Here is an 18,315-nt window from a genome sequence, read left to right as displayed (position 1 = left end):
ATTTTTTGATTGTTTTGTAGTTTGTTTCCATTTGCAACCTGTAGGTAATGAAGCAAATTATTAGTACTCTAAAATTATATTTTCTACTGTGAGTCATCTGATATCTTCAGATCCTTCCATCCACTCTTTATCTCATTTGCTGAGCATGTCTCTGAAATAACTTCTCGTTCCCTGCAATACACAGTTTTAAATTGCCTATTACTTAGTTACAGTATTCTGTAACTGATTTTCAAAAATTGGACTTATTACATCTACTTTTTATTAGCTTTTTAAATTTTTTGTTATGAATTTCGTATAAGTAAAATAACTCTGTGGTTGATGGATTGGAATTTGGGGGGAGGAGAGGGGGGGGGGGGGGGGAGGGAGTGTGGTGATGGCTGGCAGTGATGCCATTGTGCAAACTATTCACACATTACAAGTCCCTGCAAGTACCTACAAAGCAGGTAATACAGCAAGCATCTGTTGCTCAAGATAGAACTGAAATTGGCTGGCAGCAGGCTCCTGCCACTTGCTGAAACATCGATCACAAACTTGTTTTAATCTATGAATAGGTGTTCATTTTTTCTCAAACAATAGAAAATCCAGGATGGAATGTAACAATATTAGAGAAGGAAAGTTGCTACTCATCATATAGCGGAGATGTTTGAGTCGCGATAGGCACAACAAAAAGATTCACACAATTATAGCTTTTGGCGATTAAGGCCTTTGTCAGCAACACACACACACACACACACACACACACACACACACACAAAAATGCAACTTGCACACATGTCTGAAGTCTCTGTGGTTTCAGTTATCTGAGACTGCAGACGTGTGCAAGTTGTGTGTGTGTGTGTGTGTGTGTGTGTGTGTGTGTGTGTGTGTTTTGCTGTCAAAGGCCTTAATGGCCGAAAGCTTTAATTGTGTGAATCTTTTTGTTGTGCCTATCGTGAGTCAGCATCTCCGCTATATGGTGAGTTGCAACAGTCCTTCTCTAATTGTTCATTTATTCGTGGTTTCCATTGCATCTGTTAGTGCTTTGTTAAATCACTTCTAAGTAATTTAGGTCATTTGATTGGATGTTGCATGGAAAAATAGACTGATACACTGATATTGTTTCAAGGTTTACTGTCCGATGACGGTCAGGCAGTCCGCTCTCCAAGATTCAGTGCAGATGGCAGGAATTTGATATGGCTGCAGCGGACAGCTGGTGGCCCTCATCATGCAGCACACAAACTTGTGTGCTATGATTGGGAAACGAAAAAGGTAATATTTTGATGGTTTGTTTTATGCTCATATAATGTGGCATAACTAATGAGGAGATATGGAACAGAATTGGGGAGAAGAGAAGTTTGTGGCACAACTTGACAAGAAGAAGGGACCGGTTGATAGGACATGTTCTGAGGCATCAAGGGGTCACAAGTTTAGCATTGGAGGGCAGCGTGGAGGGTAAAAATCGCAGAGGGAGACCAAGAGATGAATACATTAAGCAGATTCAGAAGGATGTAGGTTGCAGTAAGTACTGGGAGATGAAGAAGCTTGCACAGGATAGAGTAGCATGGAGAGCTGCATCAAACCAATCTCAGGACTGAAGACCACAACAACAACAACAATGTGACATGCAGTGTACGTCACAAAACAAGTTTGATCGAGTCCTCAGTGAGTGTTACACATAATCGGCATTACAAGTTTGTGAACAGTTCAGTTTCATCGGGAAATTTTTGATATTTGCTATTACAAACCTCATTTTCTGTGTTTGTAAGCACATATATTTTTTTGTTACGAGGGTGGTTCGCAAAGTTCTCGGAACGGAATAGAAAAAAAAGTACTTTCATCACTGAACTTTTTTTATTTTTCAATGTAGTTTCCTTGTAGATTAATGCACTTGGTCCAACGATGTTCCAGTGCCTTGATCCCATATTGAAAATGAGTTTCCTCCAGGCCTGCAAAATAGTTGTCAACTCTGGCTATCAATTCTTTGTTTGAAGTGAGTCTTCATCCACCAAGAAAAATTTTCAGTTTTGGGAAGAGTTGGAAGTCTGACGGAGCCATATCAGGTGAATAAGGCAGGTGTGGCAACAATTCATACCTTAGTTCATGTAATTTTGCCATGACGACGGCATATGTGCAAGTGCGCATTGTCTTGATGGAAGATGACTTTCTTTCTTGTTAAACCTGGCCTTTTTTCGCGTATCTATTGTTGCAATTTGTCCAGTCATAGCACAGTTTTCTCGAGTAATTTTTGCCTAGTGGGGAAATAATCTGCAAACAGAATCCCCTTTGCATCCCAGAGCACAGATGCAATAACCTTTTCTGCCAAAGGAATTGTCTTTGCTTTCTTTGGTGGCAGAGAATCACCATGTTTCCACTACTTTGACTGTTGTTTTGTCTCTGGGGTATAGAAGTGCACCCAAGTTTCATCTATGGTCACAAACAAGTGCAAAAAAATTTTGTTTGTTTCTCCTAAAACGAGCCAAACATTGTTCCGATATGTTCATTTTCGTGTATTTCTGATCCAGTGTCAAGAGTCGCAGCACCCATCTTGCAGATAATTTTTTCATTTATAATTCTTCAGTTAAAATGTGATATACCCTTTCGGATGACATCTGGCATGCGTGAGCAATTTCACGCACTTGCAATCGGCAATCCTTCATGACCATTTTGTGCAATTTTGCAATGATTTCTGAAGTAGCGACACATCTTGGCCGACCATTGCGCGTGTCATTGTCGAAGCTCTCCCGACCAAATTTAAATTCATTTGTCCACTTGGCAACAGCTGAATACGAAGGAGCAGAGTGCCCCAGTGTATTCTGGAAATTGGCATGAATGTCCTTTGCTTTCATACCTTACTGTACCAAGTTCCTAGTCACTGCTTGAATCTCAATTCCCCCCCCCCATCTTCACAAATCTCTATGTGGGAATAACAACAGAGCCACATCACCGCCACAGCTCTCTTCCAAGAGCACTGACGTGGCACATTTTTACAGGCAACAGTCCAATGAATATCACGTGAACAACTTGTTGCACCAGCGCTGACCTCTCGTGGTGATTCCGAGAACTTTTCAAACCACCCTCGTAATTCATTATAATACATCTACAGCTATATGTCACAAGATACCTTATGCTTCTCTGGTGGAGGGTCTGGATTACTAGGACCGTCCCTTCTTTATTCCCCTGTTCCATTCCTGAATGGTGTGCAGGAAGAAAGATTGTAAGCTCCTGTACAAGCTCAAATTCCTCAGATGTTTTCAATGGTGATCATTTCACAAGGTGTGTTTGGAAAGTAATTATATGTTGTTGTAAACTGTTATTGAAAAATACACCACCTCAATTTAAATAGTAAGTCAGTTTGTGATGTACAATACTTCACTTGTGCAGCATCTACCACTGGGCATCTATGTGGCATTTTTGCACATATTAATTGTATCTTAAAAGAAATAAACAGCCTGTTTTTTTATCTTCTTTATTAAACCTACCTCATAAAGGTCTTAACTGCTGAGCAGTACTGAAAAATTTCTTTTTGTATGAATTACAGTTTCATGTGGTCAGTTTCCTTAACTTTGCTGTATGACATTCAATCATATATATTTAATGGTTATGATTGATATTCATTTGTGTAATAAGAGAATAAGGAGTGCTTCTGCCTATTTATTTGTGCTCAATACATTATATTTATTTAAACTGAAGATCAGCTGCCAATATCTACATAAAGAGATGATGCTGTACAAGTCTTCCTGCATTTCATTACAGTTTTCTGTTTAATGACTTCCTGCACAGAGGAGCATCACTTGGTAAAGCTTTGGCTTCTGATATTATTCACCAGGTCATTTAAATGAAATTTCAACAGTACAGTAGAGTCCCATTAATCCGAACTAATTGGGACCAGACCTTGTTCGGATTACCAATTTGGTTGGATAAGCTGGAATTATGGTGACAAGTTTCTAGAATGAAGTATACCAAGCAGTTGATTCGGTACACCATGGTAACAAATGGGAATAGTGTGGGAACAATGGGTTACTCTCATTCCCTGCCCTTGTTGTTGTGCATTGTTGAGACCTTTGTAGTGTCTGAGGACAGTGCACTGCCAGTTGGCTCACAAAGTGCTTGGTTATGTTAGTTATCGATCGCTGGCATGCGTAACACTTGTATTGTATTCGTTCAGATGTAGTGGTGTACGTATTTTCGTCATGAGTAAACAGAAACATACAACGTTAACACTCTAAGAAAAACTGAATACTTTGAAACAGATAGACAATGGTGAGAATGTATCTAAACTGGCAACGGAACTGGGTGTTGGTTAAACAACCGTTTGTGATTGGAAGAAGAACCGAAGAAGAACCGAGCGAAGCTTAAACAGTCCTGTGCTTCTTCGGGAAAAACCCTCGAAATTCGGCAGACTTTCAAACAATCCCAGTACGATAAAGTGGACGAAGCTCTTTTCCTTTGGTTTACGTAGGTAATGGAAAGGGGAACTCCTTTGAGTGGAGCACTGGTTCAGGAGAAGGCTGTTTACCTGAACAAGTTAATGAATGAGGCTGTTTACCTGGACAAGTTAATGAATGGTGATGGGCCTTTTAGTGCAAGTACAGGTTGGTTGGACAGATTCAAAAAAATGTCATGGAATCAGTTAGCTAACAATTACTGGAGAGAAGCTTTTTCTGACTGTGATGCATCGAAGGAATACTTGGCTGAGTTTGAAAAAGTATTCTCCCCAAAAAATTTATAATGCTTGTAATGGATCTGGGAGATATGTTATTTTCTACCGGATTTGTCGATACCAAATGGTAAATTTTTTCTTATATTTTTGTCAGAATTTTTTTTTATTGTAATTTGCCTTATTATATGCTAATTTACTTATATTTTTGAGAGTGAAAGCATATTGATTACTATTAGTAAATGTGACGAAGAATATCAAAGAGACTGGTTACAAGTGGAAGCTTGTGTGTTGTGTAAAATCGTCTTTGACGCTGGAGTCGTCTTTGACTGTAGTCAGTCGGCAGTGAACTCTTGGTGTGTGTTGACGGTAAAACAATGTGCAGGTCGCAGTTATAAATATTTATTAGTGAACAGGAAAAACTGAATTATTTTACTACTTTATATAAAAAAACTTCAAGAAGAAACCACATTTGAAGAAATGGTATTTGAAGCACCAAAAATGAGGCAAACGCATTGAACCAGGTCATTTCTGCAGCCGACAAAACTGCATTGTGGAATCACACTTCCACTAGACAACTGAAGCCAAGACAAATATTGCCTTGTAAACATTTTACAGAAAAGGTACTGTCACGAAATATGCCAAATTTAAGTAAATAAAAAATAGTGAGCATATTTCAACTGGGGGCTCAGCCGGGATACCATATTTCAACTGGGGACTGTAGCCGGGATATTGTGTTCACGAGATCTTCAACAGTGCTACGAGGAAGAAAATTTTTGTGTGTTAATACCAGTTTTTTCAGAATGTGTGTTACAGTATTTGTGTTCATCGGGAAGTAAAAGTTTTGGAGAAGAAATGTTTCCGCAAAAAATATAATTTTCGATAGAAGAAAAAATTTCAAGAATTTTGGTCAACAATCACATGGATGGAAAACGTGGATTTGCAACAGTAGAAGAGTGTTCCATATAAGTCACGAAACCCTCGTATTTTGTTAAAACAATCTTTTTATCTTGTTTTGTATTGTTGTGTATAAATTTTTTTTTCTTCACAATGACTTATGAGATTTTCGAGAGTATTGTGCCTAAAGTAGAAAGTAGTAATTTAATAGACTTCGAAAATCAGGACAGGTCAAATGAAACAAAAAGAACCAATCAGATTGATTTAAAAAGTTTTCTTGTAAATTTCACGAAAGAAATTAAACAATCAGTTGACGACAATAAGATTTACTGGGATGAAAAAATTGATAACATTTTGTTGCAAGTCCAAGCAGTCAATACCCAAGTGGATGATCTTTCGAACAGAGTCGGCAGTGTTGAGGAAAAAATTGAAATGGGGCCCCTTAGGGAAATGGCAGCAAGAGAGGGGAAGAAAACCAATGTGCACTCCGTGTGCATACCGGGGGGAGTCATTCCAGATGTGGAAAGGGTCCTTCCGGATGCCATGAAGGGTACAGGGTGCACCCATCTGCAGGTGGTCGCTCATGTCGGCACCAATGATGTGTGTCGCTATGGATCGGAGGAAATCCTCTCTGGCTTCCGGCGGCTATCTGATTTGGTGAAGACTGCCAGTCTCGCTAGCGGGATGAAAGCAGAGCTCACCATCTGCAGCATCGTCGACAGGACTGACTGCGGACCTTTGGTACAGAGCCGAGTGGAGGGTCTGAATCAGAGGCTGAGACGGTTCTGCGACCGTGTGGGCTGCAGATTCCTTGACTTGCGCCATAGGGTGGTGGGGTTTCGGGTTCCGCTGGATAGGTCAGGAGTCCACTACACGCAACAAGCGGCTACACGGGTAGCAGGGGTTGTGTGGCGTGGGCTGGGCGGTTTTTTAGGTTAGATGGCCTTGGGCAAGTACAGAAAGGGCAACAGCCTCAACGGGTGCGGGGCAAAGTCAGGACATGCGGGGACCAAGCAGCAATCGGTGTTGTAATTGTGAACTGTCGAAGCTGCATTGGTAAAGTACCGGAACTTCAAGCGCTGATAGAAAGCACCGAAGCTGAAATCGTTATAGGTACAGAAAGCTGGCTGAAGCCAGAGATAAATTCTGCCGAAATTTTTACAAAGGTACAGACGGTGTTTAGAAAGGATAGACTGCATGCAACCGGTGGTGGAGTGTTCGTCGCTGTTAGTAGTAGTTTATCCTGTAGTGAAGTAGAAGTGGATAGTTCCTGTGAATTATTATGGGTGGAGGTTACACTCAACAACCGAACTAGGTTAATAATTGGCTCCTTTTACCGACCTCCCGACTCAGCAGCATTAGTGGCAGAACAACTGAGAGAAAATTTGGAATACATTTCACATAAATTTTCTCAGCATGTTATAGTCTTAGGTGGAGATTTCAATTTACCAGATATAGACTGGGACACTCAGATGTTTAGGACGGGTGGTAGGGACAGAGCATCGAGTGACATTATACTGAGTGCACTATCCGAAAATTACCTCGAGCAATTAAACAGAGAACCGACTCGTGGAGATAACATATTGGACCTACTGATAACAAACAGACCCGAACTTTTCGAATCTGTATGTACAGAACAGGGAATCAGTGATCATAAGGCCGTTGCAGCATCCCTGAATATGGAAGTTAATAGGAATATAAAAAAAAGGGAGGAAGGTTTATCTGTTTAGCAAGAGTAATAGAAGGCAGATTTCAGACTACCTAACAGATCAAAACGAAAATTTCTGTTCCGACACTGACAATGTTGAGTGTTTATGGAAAAAGTTCAAGGCAATCGTAAAATGCGTTTTAGACAGGTACGTGCCGAGTAAAACTGTGAGGGACGGGAAAAACCCACCGTGGTACAACAACAAAGTTAGGAAACTACTGCGAAAGCAAAGAGAGCTCCACTCCAAGTTTAAACGCAGCCAAAACCTCTCAGACAAACAGAAGCTAAACGATGTCAAAGTTAGCGTCAGGAGGGCTATGCGTGAAGCGTTCATTGAATTCGAAAGTAAAATTCTATGTACCGACTTGACAGAAAATCCTAGGAAGTTCTGGTCTTACGTTAAATCAGTAAGTGGCTCGAAACAGCATATCCAGACACTACGGGATGATGATGGCATTGAAACAGAGGATGACACGCGTAAAGCTGAAATACTAAACACCTTTTTCCAAAGCTGTTTCACAGAGGAAGACCGCACTGCAGTTCCTTCTCTAAATCCTCGCACAAACGAAAAAATGGCTGACATCGAAATAAGTGTCCAAGGAATAGAAAAGCAACTGGAATCACTCAATAGAGGAAAGTCCACTGGACCTGACGGGATACCAGTTCGATTCTACACAGAGTACGCGAAAGAACTTGCCCCCCTTCTAACAGCCATGTACCGCAAGTCTCTAGAGGAACGGAGGGTTCCAAATGATTGGAAAAGAGCACAGATAGTCCCAGTCTTCAAGAAGGGTCGTCGAGCAGATGCGCAAAACTATAGACCCATATCTCTTACGTCGATCTCTTGTAGAATTTTAGAACATGTTTTTTGCTCGCGTATCATGTCATTTCTGGAAACCCAGAATCTACTATGTAGGAATCAACATGGATTCCGGAAACAGCGATCGTGTGAGACCCAACTCGCCTTATTTGTTCATGAGACCCAGAAAATATTAGATACAGGCTCCCAGGTAGATGCTATTTTTATTGACTTCCGGAAGGCGTTCGATACAGTTCCGCACTGTCGCCTGATAAGCAAAGTAAGAGCCTACGGAATATCAGACCAGATGTGTGGCTGGATTGAGGAGTTTTTGGCAAACAGAACACAGCATGTTGTTATCAATGGAGAGACGTCTACAGACGTTAAAGTAACCTCTGGCGTGCCACAGGGGAGTGTTATGGGACCATTGCTTTTCACAATATATATAAATGACTTAGTAGATAGTGTCGGAAGTTCCATGCGGCTTTTCGCGGATGATGCTGTAGTGTACAGAGAAGTTGCTGCATTAGAAAATTGTAGCGAAATACAGGAAGATCTGCAGCGGATAGGCACTTGGTGCAGGGAGTGGCAACTGACCCTTAACATAGACAAATGTAATGTATTGCGAATACATAGAAAGAAGGATCCTTTATTGTATGATTATATGATAGCGGAACAAACACTGGTAGCAGTTACTTCTGTAAAATATCTGGGAGTATGCGTACGGAACGATTTGAAGTGGAATGATCATATAAAACTAATTGTTGGTAAGGCGGGTACCAGGTTGAGATTCATTGGGAGAGTGCTTAGAAAATGTAGTCCATCAACAAAGGAGGTGGCTTACAAAACACTCGTTCGACCTATACTTGAGTATTGCTCATCAGTGTGGGATCCGTACCAGGTCGGGTTGACGGAGGAGATAGAGAAGATCCAAAGAAGAGCGGCGCGTTTCGTCACTGGGTTATTTGGTAACCGTGATAGCGTTACGGAGATGTTTGATAAACTCAAGTGGCAGACTCTGCAAGAGAGGCGCTCTGCATCGCGGTGTAGCTTGCTCGCCAGGTTTCGAGAGGGTGCGTTTCTGGATGAGGTATCGAATATATTGCTTCCCCCTACTTATACTTCCCGAGGAGATCACGAATGTAAAATTAGAGAGATTAGAGCGCGCACGGAGGCTTTCAGACAGTCGTTCTTCCCGCGAACCATACGCGACTGGAACAGGAAAGGGAGGTAATGACAGTGGCACGTAAAGTGCCCTCCGCCACACACCGTTGGGTGGCTTGCGGAGTATCAATGTAGATGTAGATGTAGAAAAGTAAATGAAATTGATGCTAAATTGAGCGATGAAATTAATACAGTAAAAAAGGAGTTACTGGCGGATAGGGAAAGAAATTTAATTGATTTTAATGAAATAAAAGGGGAAATTAAAAATTTGGATGAGAACACAAAAGTTTTAGTAAAAAATGTAGAACAAGAAACTGACAATCGTTTGGTTACTCTTGAAAAAAAAAGTAGATTGCAATGATTTAGAAAACAAAAAATCTGTCAAAGAACTTAGCGAAAAACTTGAAAGTTTTGACATTGAATTTCAAAGCAAAAATCACAATGTCAACACATGCAATCTTGTATCTAATATTCCAGTGAAGCACATTTCGGTAGATGGAGCCTTACATCCCGTTGATTTTATACAGTATTGTAAGGATTTTTTTTTACCTCACTCACCAGATGATATGAAAATTAAATTTGTGAAAAAATTCTTGGAAGGGGAAGCTTTGACTTGGGCATACCAGATTGTAACTGTGGGGATGACCTTTTCAGAATTTGAATCAAAATTTCTGGAAAACTTTTGGGATGATCTTAAACAAACTAGAATCAAAAGTGAATTTTTGAATGGGAGAAACTATAGAGAATCAGATGGGAGCATGAAACAATTTTGCAAAAGTGAACTTCAAAAACTTATTCATTTAACAAAACCTTTGGATGACTTGATCAAAATTGATACCTTAAAGAGAAGATTGGCATCAGCAATGCAGTTGAGTTTAGTTCATTGTCCTGATAGTGATGTTGAGCAGTTTCTCAATTATATTGAAAAGTTGGGGTAACAACAAGAACACAAAGTGGGTTTACTCAGAAAGGTAATTGTCAAAATTGGGGAAATGATAACTTTCAAAAAAGGGAACAAAACCATTATCATGGTGTCAGTCAAAATTCAGGGGGATATAACAATTTTCAAAAGAAGGACCATAATTTTCATCCAAAACAAGAACAAGATTTTCACGGAAATAATCAACAAAATAGAGAACACTTTAGGGATCAAAATCACAGAAATTTTGCTAGAGATCAGTACAATAGAAACTACCAACAATCAGGTAATGTTTGGCAAAGGAATGGGAACAGAAGTGTTGATCAGAGACATTGGCAGAACCACAATCAGCATTTCAAACAGGAACCAGTTGTAATTCAGGAAATAAAAAACGAGTAGACGCCCCCTTGAAGGTCCGCAAGGTTGAGGCAGAAGGTGAGCATGATGAAAGGACCAATGGATGTGACTATCATAAACCCAAACATGACAGTTCCAAACCTAAGCTATCACATGAGGTTATTAGTTTACTTATTGAAAAAATTTCAAGAGGAAAATAATAATGATATTGATAAAGATAAAATTTTCAGTACACAAGAACATACAGTAGATAAAAGTAATTGTGATTCATTTAATTTAACAGAGTTTTACACTTGGGCAGAAAAGAACAACACTTTGTCAGATGATGTAATTTGTAGTAGTTCAGAGACGTGTGTGAATGAAAGTGAGAATGCATGCTGTGAGAATGAAAATATTGGTGAAAGGGATCTGGTAACCTTAGAAAGGGGAAATAATATTTTAGGGGATAATTTGATTGTGTATGACCTGAATATGTATAATGATGATAATGTTGTTGATAAAGTTGATAATGATGGTAATGGTATTGATGATGATGTTGAGGAAAGGTGTTTCATTAGCTTAAATAGGGTGTTGGGTATACACACGGTTGAAAATGGATTAAATAGTGAGAATATTATAGAAATTCCCAGGGATGTTACCAGGATGAATAAGGCTTGCAAGCAGGGTGTATGTGAAATTGTGAATTTTGATGTTGTTGGTAAAGAATCTGACTACACAAATAATGATGACACATGTATAACTTCTAGCCTAAGTGAAACTTTTACAGATACTAATGACACACACACACATTTCTTATGAATCTATAGCTGAGCAGTGAAACTATTTCTTTGACAAGAACTTTAGAAAGATGCTTATTAATGTATGTGAAACTGTATGTCCTGAGTGGTGGAAAAAGATAAGATATTTTATTTTTGAAAAGCTGAAGGATAAGTACTTCAATAGTATACAATGTGATTTGGATGAAAATTCTTGGCTATTTGAGATAATAGAGAGTACTGATGACAATTTGGTATCTTTTGCTAATTTTATAACTGTGACAAATAATACATATAATGGTATACCATATGATTCTGATAAGTATAGGTTTGGGGAAATTGAAAGTGATTTATTAGATGAGGATAAAGATTCTGAGAAAAGTGATCAATTTTGCGGTCCTTATATAAAAGTTCAAATTGGGTCATGGATTGGTAAATGTTTAATTGGTACAGGAAGTGAGATCTCGGGAATATCTGAAAGGTTAAGCAAGAAATTGAAAGTGGGGAAAGATTATGTTGAAATGCCAGTTGTTGGGCTAAAGATAAAAGGTGCTACTGGGAAGAGCAGTAAATTGGTAAAAAGCCAGGCTTTAGTGACATTTTTAATTGAAGGCAAGTTGTTCACACATGGATGTTTTGTAATTCAGCAATTTAATGAGGATTTTTTTTTTTTTTTTTGGTATGAATTGGATAGTAAAAGTAAATACAGCATTTGATTGGGTTGGAAGAAAACTTTTGATAGAAACTAGTGAAAGGGAATACATTCAGACAAAATTTGTGAACACACTTGGTGATCAGAATAATGGAAATTTTGACAGTATCAATTTACTAAAAGAAAATAGATTGGAGAACATTGAAATTCATAGATTTGATACTGATGAAGTTGAATTTGGGAATTTAGTAAATTTGAAAATTTCAGAAACACAAAATTTATCTGGGGAGCAAAAACAACAGATAGAAAATCTGCTGTGGGAATACAATGATGTTTTCAGTGACATACCTGGTAGGGTAAAGGGTTAACAGTGTGAGCTTCATGTAAAACCTCATGAACCATTTTTTCGACCTGCTGTTGAGAAAGAGCTGAAAAAGATGGAAGGATGTAATATAATAGAAAGGAGTATCAGTGCATATAATAATCCTTTAGTAGTTGTTTCGAAAAAAGATGGTGGAGTAAGATTGGTTTTGGACTCTAGGCACTTAAACAAAATTTTGTTCAGACAGACAGACCATCCCGAAAATATTGATGAGTTACTCTATAAATTTACAGATATAAAATATATGTCAAGTTTGGATCTAACCTCGGGTTTTCATCAGGTACCACTTTCGGTTAATTCTAGAAAATATACTGCTTTCTTGTACAATGGTAAGAGTTACCAATATTGTGTTGTGCCATTTGGGCTAAATTCTTCTGTTTCCGAATTTATAAGAGCTTTGGATCATGTACTGGGGCAAGAACTTGCGTCTAAATTGATAATTTATGTAGATGACATTTTGGTTACAGGGAAAAATTGGGAGGAACATTTTTCGATTTTGAAGTCAGTTTGTGAAAAAACTTAAAAAAGGGGGGATGACATTGAAATTAGAGAAATGTAAATTTGCAGTTTCTGAATTAAAATTTTTGGGTCATGTTGTCACAGACAAGGGAATTTTGGCAGATCCATAAAAAATTAAAGCAATTTCAGAAATTCCTATTCCTAAGACTAAAAAACAATTAAAGTCGTTCTTTGGGTTATGCGGTTATTACCGAAAACATATAAGTGATCAGAGTCTGAATGCACCATGTTTAAGTCAGTTACTTAAGACAAACACTGTTTGGGTTTGGGATAAAAGTTGTCAGGAAGAGTTTGATAAAATTAAGCAAGAGTTGAGGAAGCAACACTTACTACACAGACCTGATTTTAATTTACCATTTTGTTTGCATACTGATAGGAGTAATTATGGGCTTGGAGCAGAGTTATTTCAAGAAAGAGTAGAGAATGGAGTTACGATACATTGTACCATAGCATTTGCAAGCTGAATGTTGCTCAAACATGAGAAAAAATATACAGTCACAGAGAAGGAACTTTTGGCAATTCACTGGGCTTTTACAAAATTTAGAATTTATTGGACATAAAACCATAGTGTTTTTGGATCACAAAGCTTTGAGTTACTTACAAGAGTGGAAATTATACCACAGTAGATTGACCAGATGGGCAATATTTCTGCAACAGTTTGACTTTGAAATCAAGCACATAAAAGGTTCTGAGAATGTAGTTGCTGATTCACTTTCAAGGTTACCTATTGGGGGAGAAAAGGAGATTTTTGAAAAAGAGGAGGAAAAGCAATTTAAAATTAGATACCTGAAAGGGGTGGAAAATGAGAAAACAATTAGAGCTATGTGTAACAAAATTAGAAAAAATCGAAATTTAGATCAAAGTTGGAAATTAATCAAAGAATGTTTAGGCAAGAAGGGGTATGAGAAACTTGATAAATTTTACAAATTACATAAGGGGATTTTATTTAGGAGAACAGATGTAGATTTTGATAATTGGAAACTGTGTTGGCCAGAGGCAGATGCTGAAAAGCTGATCATTTGGAAAAAGTTTATTGGAAGATCAAAATTGAAGCATATACTTATATCTGTTTATTCTCCATCCACCAATCCTGCAGAAAGATATATGAGGGAAATTGGGAGGCTTTGCAGAACCTATTGTAGCCATAAACATCCAACCTGGTTTGAGCACATTCGAAATTTTGAAGATATTATGAATAGCCTACAACATAGTTCCACAGGATTTTCACCGTATGAGATAATGTTTAATATCAGACCTCCAAATCTTATATCAGAACTTATTGAATTTCCTAAATGTACACCTTTAACCATGCAAGAGAGAGAAGATATTGTCAGGGAAACTATGAGGAAACAAGGGGAAAAGAGGAATAAAAGACATAACAATAGGGTAAAATTAACCACTTTCAAAATTGGGGATCTTGTTCTGGTCAAATCTCATGAAAAATCAAAAATGTTAACTTCAGAAATTAAAAAATTCTTTGATATCTATATTGGGCCTTTTGAAGTCATAGAAAATCCACACCCTAATGCTTATCGTTTGGTGTACCCTAAGTCAAAGAAATTATTTGGTCTCAGGAATGTTGTCTCTTTGAAACTATATAAACAGAAATCGTAATTTCAAAATTTAAATAACCTATTACCATCAAAAACAAAAGTCCTCCACTGGAATATGCTTGTTAGAACAAAACTACCTGTACAACCAAGTATGTATATTTGCATGTATAAATTAATAATTTGAAGCCACATGTTAATTGAAACTGATGAAAAAACACTGTTGTAACAAAGAATGAGAGAAAGATTTATTTTTACTTTTTTACAAAAAAAAGTCTCCATAGTGAGCATTTCTGAATTTTTCTAATTTTTGGAAGATAAGTCTTCCCTGTGGGTGAAGGCATGCATGTGAGGACATGCATACAAAGATATAAGTTTCAAAACCAATTTTAGATAAAGCCTCATGATATATGAGCAATTTATTATTCTTTATACTGATGTTGTGGGGAGCGAAAGTACTCTTCACAAGAATGTGACTTGTAGTAATATTGTAGTAGAGAGGGAAGTATATATATATATATATATATATATAAATTAAAAAAAAAAGAAAAATCATAAGCAAAAAAATATATGTATAAAATTAAAAAAAATCAGAAGTCTAAAATATATATAAAAGGCATATATATATATATATATATATATATATATATATATATATATATATATATATATATATATAAAAACCTCTACACTATATATGTCAAGAGCCAGTTGGCACAGTGTGACCAAAGAAGTGGTTGTAGATATCTTATTCTAGCAAAGGAGTTTTACCTTACTATTATTTTCAATCTGTAAGCTGTATTTTAGAATATTTCTCATGTATGTTTTATACCATGTATATTTGTCATGTTAAATAATTTCTTTACTTGAATTTTTTGTGTATGAGATTGATGGGGTAGGATCATTGCAACAACAGCCAGTAACAAGTCCACAGATTCAAAGAGTGCAAATTTGGAAGAGGTTATCAGACTGCATCATTAATGTACTAATTGTGTAATACAGATCCATTACTGAGTGTGGTCGGGATTTTGTTGTATATGTTCATAACAACAAAAGCCCTGGGGAGCAGTTGTAATGGATCTGGGAGATGTGTTATTTTCTACCGGATTTGTCGATACCAAATTGTAAATGTTTTCTTATATTTTCGTCAGAATTTTTTTTATTGTAATTTGCCTTATTATATGCTAATTTACTTATATTTTTGAGAGTGAAAGCATATTGATTACTATTAGTAAATGTGATGAAGAATATCAAAGAGACTGGTTACAAGTGGAAGCTTGTGTGTTGTGTAAAATGTCTTTGACGCTGGAGTCGTCTTTGACTGTAGTCAGTCGGCAGTGAACTCTTGGTGTGTGTTGACGGTAAAACAATGTGCAGGTCGCAGTTATAAATATTTGTCAGTGAACAGAAAAAATGAATTATTTTACTACTTTTTTTTATATAAACTTTAAGAAGAACCCACATTCGAAGAAATGGTATTTGAAGCACCAAAAATGAGGCAAACGCATTGAACCAGGTCATTTCTGCAGCCGACAAAACTGCATTGTGGAATCATACTTCCACTAGACTACTGAAGCCAAGACAAATATTGCCTTGTAAACATTTTACGGAAAAGGTACTGTGACGAAATATGCCAAATTTAAGTAAATAACAAATAGTGAGCATATTTCATGCTGATGAGACTGGCCTTAATGTTTGGGCCTTGCCAACAAAAAGCCTGGCATCAAAAGCAGAAGACCATGTTCCTGGTTTTAAAATGTGCAAAGATCGTGTGACTTTATTAGCTTGCAGCAACGCTGCTGGTAATCACAAGCTGCCTTTAATGCTGATCAGCAAATCTGCTAGGCCCAGAGCTTTTAAAAACTGCAACATGAAGTCCCTGCCGGTATATTATCACAACCAGAAAAAGCATAGATGGATGGTAAGCTTTTCAAAGAATGATTTCACAGCCAGTTTGTTCCCTCTGTTCGATGGTTTTCGAAGGAAAATGATTTGTCTACCCATGAAGTCCTTTAGATTGATAACACACCATCTCACCCCAGGACTGAGGAATTATGTGATGGAGAAATTGTGGCAAAGTTTTTGCTGCTGAATGTTACACCACTTCTACAGCCTATGGACCAGGGCATACTGTACACATTAAAAATGATTTACAGAGAACAATTTTTAAGAATGCTGATCAAAGACGATAGCATTCCTTTAGTGGACAAAATAAAAAATACTAATGTGAAGGATGTTGTTTATTGGTCCGCTGAGGTATGGCAGAATATTTCATAAAATATTCTGAGAAAATCGTGGAGAAAACTGTGGACGTCTCTTGAATTTCTGGACAGCCTAGTTTAAAATGAAGAGGAAAATCTACTACAAATGATACAGACAATCCCTGAACGTGAAGAAGCTAGTTAAGGAGACGTAGATGAGTGGATGGCAGCAGATGGTGCATATGTGGAGAACCTTACTGACGCTGATTTAGTTGCTGCTGTGATTCAGGACTAGAAGTGGACTACTGTGACGGAAGTGACAATGAGCCTGAAAGCGACAAACGAGAGCTGGTGCCACACAGTGATGCAACAGAAGCCCTTGACCTAGCACTACGTTATTTGGAGCAACAGCCCATGTGTACACCTGCTGATTTGATGTTTATGAGACAACGGCGCAACTATGTGTCATATAACAGACTGTCTTCATTATGCCAAAAAACAAGGACTGAGTTTTTGTCATCTAAAAAGTAGAGATAAAATGTCCGCTTTATTTTAGTAAGTCTGACAGCTTTTCTTTCATTGTCATGCATTGATTAAACCTAATGTTTTCTTGCCAATTTTTCTAATACGTATTTACTGTACTGTGTAAATTAAAGTAGTGTGTATGTACAGCAGTTTACCTCACAGTTTTCTATACTTGACTAACTTTTTTCATGTTCGGACTAACCGAACGTTTGGATTACCGGGGTTTGGATTAGTGGGACACTGCTGTATTTGTTTTATAATATTCTCTTGGGATATGGCAGAATAAGCTTTTACATTTGACAGTTTCCTCATTTTGAGAGTGGTATCCTGAGTTTTGTGTGATAGAAGGCTTTGGTCGAATCATGAGGCTGGTACTATGTTCCTGAAGCTCATCCTTCATTAGCTAAGTATCAGTGTTGAACTGTATCCTACACTTTCTGGACATCAAGGAATGTGGCATTAGTTTGGGTGTTGCAAACTACTGTCCTCAGGACCGTCACAGACATTCAGCTATTTTTCTCTCTCTTTTAAAGGTCCCTGATAACCTCGCCTTTGAGTGTGCCTAAAATGTGGGTACAAACACGCGTGCATGTGCCCACCCACCCACACATCCCCCACCCGCGTGGGCGCATGTGCGCGGGGCCACACACACACGCACACACGCACACACACACAGAGAGAGAGAGAGAGAGAGAGAGAGAGAGAGAGAGTGTACAGTGAGTTGAGTTCACATGACACTGTGAAATCAATGAATGATTCGTGCAGAGGAGATACACAGTCTCCAAATAGCTCACTGCTGTGAGCATAAAACGTGTTCCATAATTCTTTATTTTAAAATTATTGTTACATTTTGGTACATAGTCAAATATGTGGTGACAAAGCCTATTGTATTGAAACTCATACAGAGCTGTAATTTTTAAGTAGGATGTACCAAATGTCTGACAACAAATCTGTACATAACAAAAAGAATTGTGCAGACAGTATTTTTACTGCCGGACTCTGTGTTCTGCAAGAGCTTGGCATTTGTCCAGTTGCTGGCTAAGAATTGAAGCAGCAGTTATTAATTAGGTGTTGTTTGTACACACTGAAATAGATTTAACATTAGTTGTTTTTTACACATTGCGAATTTTTGAGATGATGAGGTACTATAGTGTCACTAAATTATTGACACTAACATTCATACTTGTACTGCTGGTGCAATCACAGGTAATGTCACATTTATCCAAACTTTGTAATTCAATTATCTTTAAT

The 18,315-nt window shown here is 37.8% G+C and overlaps 1 protein-coding gene across 2 annotated transcripts in view; it reads left to right on the top strand.

The window, feature by feature from the left end:
* The window catches only part of LOC124609337 (acylamino-acid-releasing enzyme-like), a 134,901-nt gene that overhangs the window by 30,890 nt on the left and 85,696 nt on the right, over positions 1 to 18,315 (top strand). For both annotated transcript variants that reach the window (XM_047140065.1, XM_047140066.1), the window contains exon 7: positions 1,106 to 1,248. In XM_047140065.1, the coding sequence (XP_046996021.1) occupies positions 1,106 to 1,248 (143 nt within the window). The remainder of the gene's footprint in view (positions 1 to 1,105; positions 1,249 to 18,315) is intronic.

This window comes from Schistocerca americana, chromosome 1 (genome assembly GCF_021461395.2).
Source record: "Schistocerca americana isolate TAMUIC-IGC-003095 chromosome 1, iqSchAmer2.1, whole genome shotgun sequence".
Classification (NCBI taxonomy): Eukaryota; Metazoa; Arthropoda; class Insecta; order Orthoptera; family Acrididae; genus Schistocerca; species Schistocerca americana.
The sequence above is the reverse complement of the archived record's forward strand: the minus strand, read 5'-3'. Positions and strand labels throughout refer to the sequence as shown.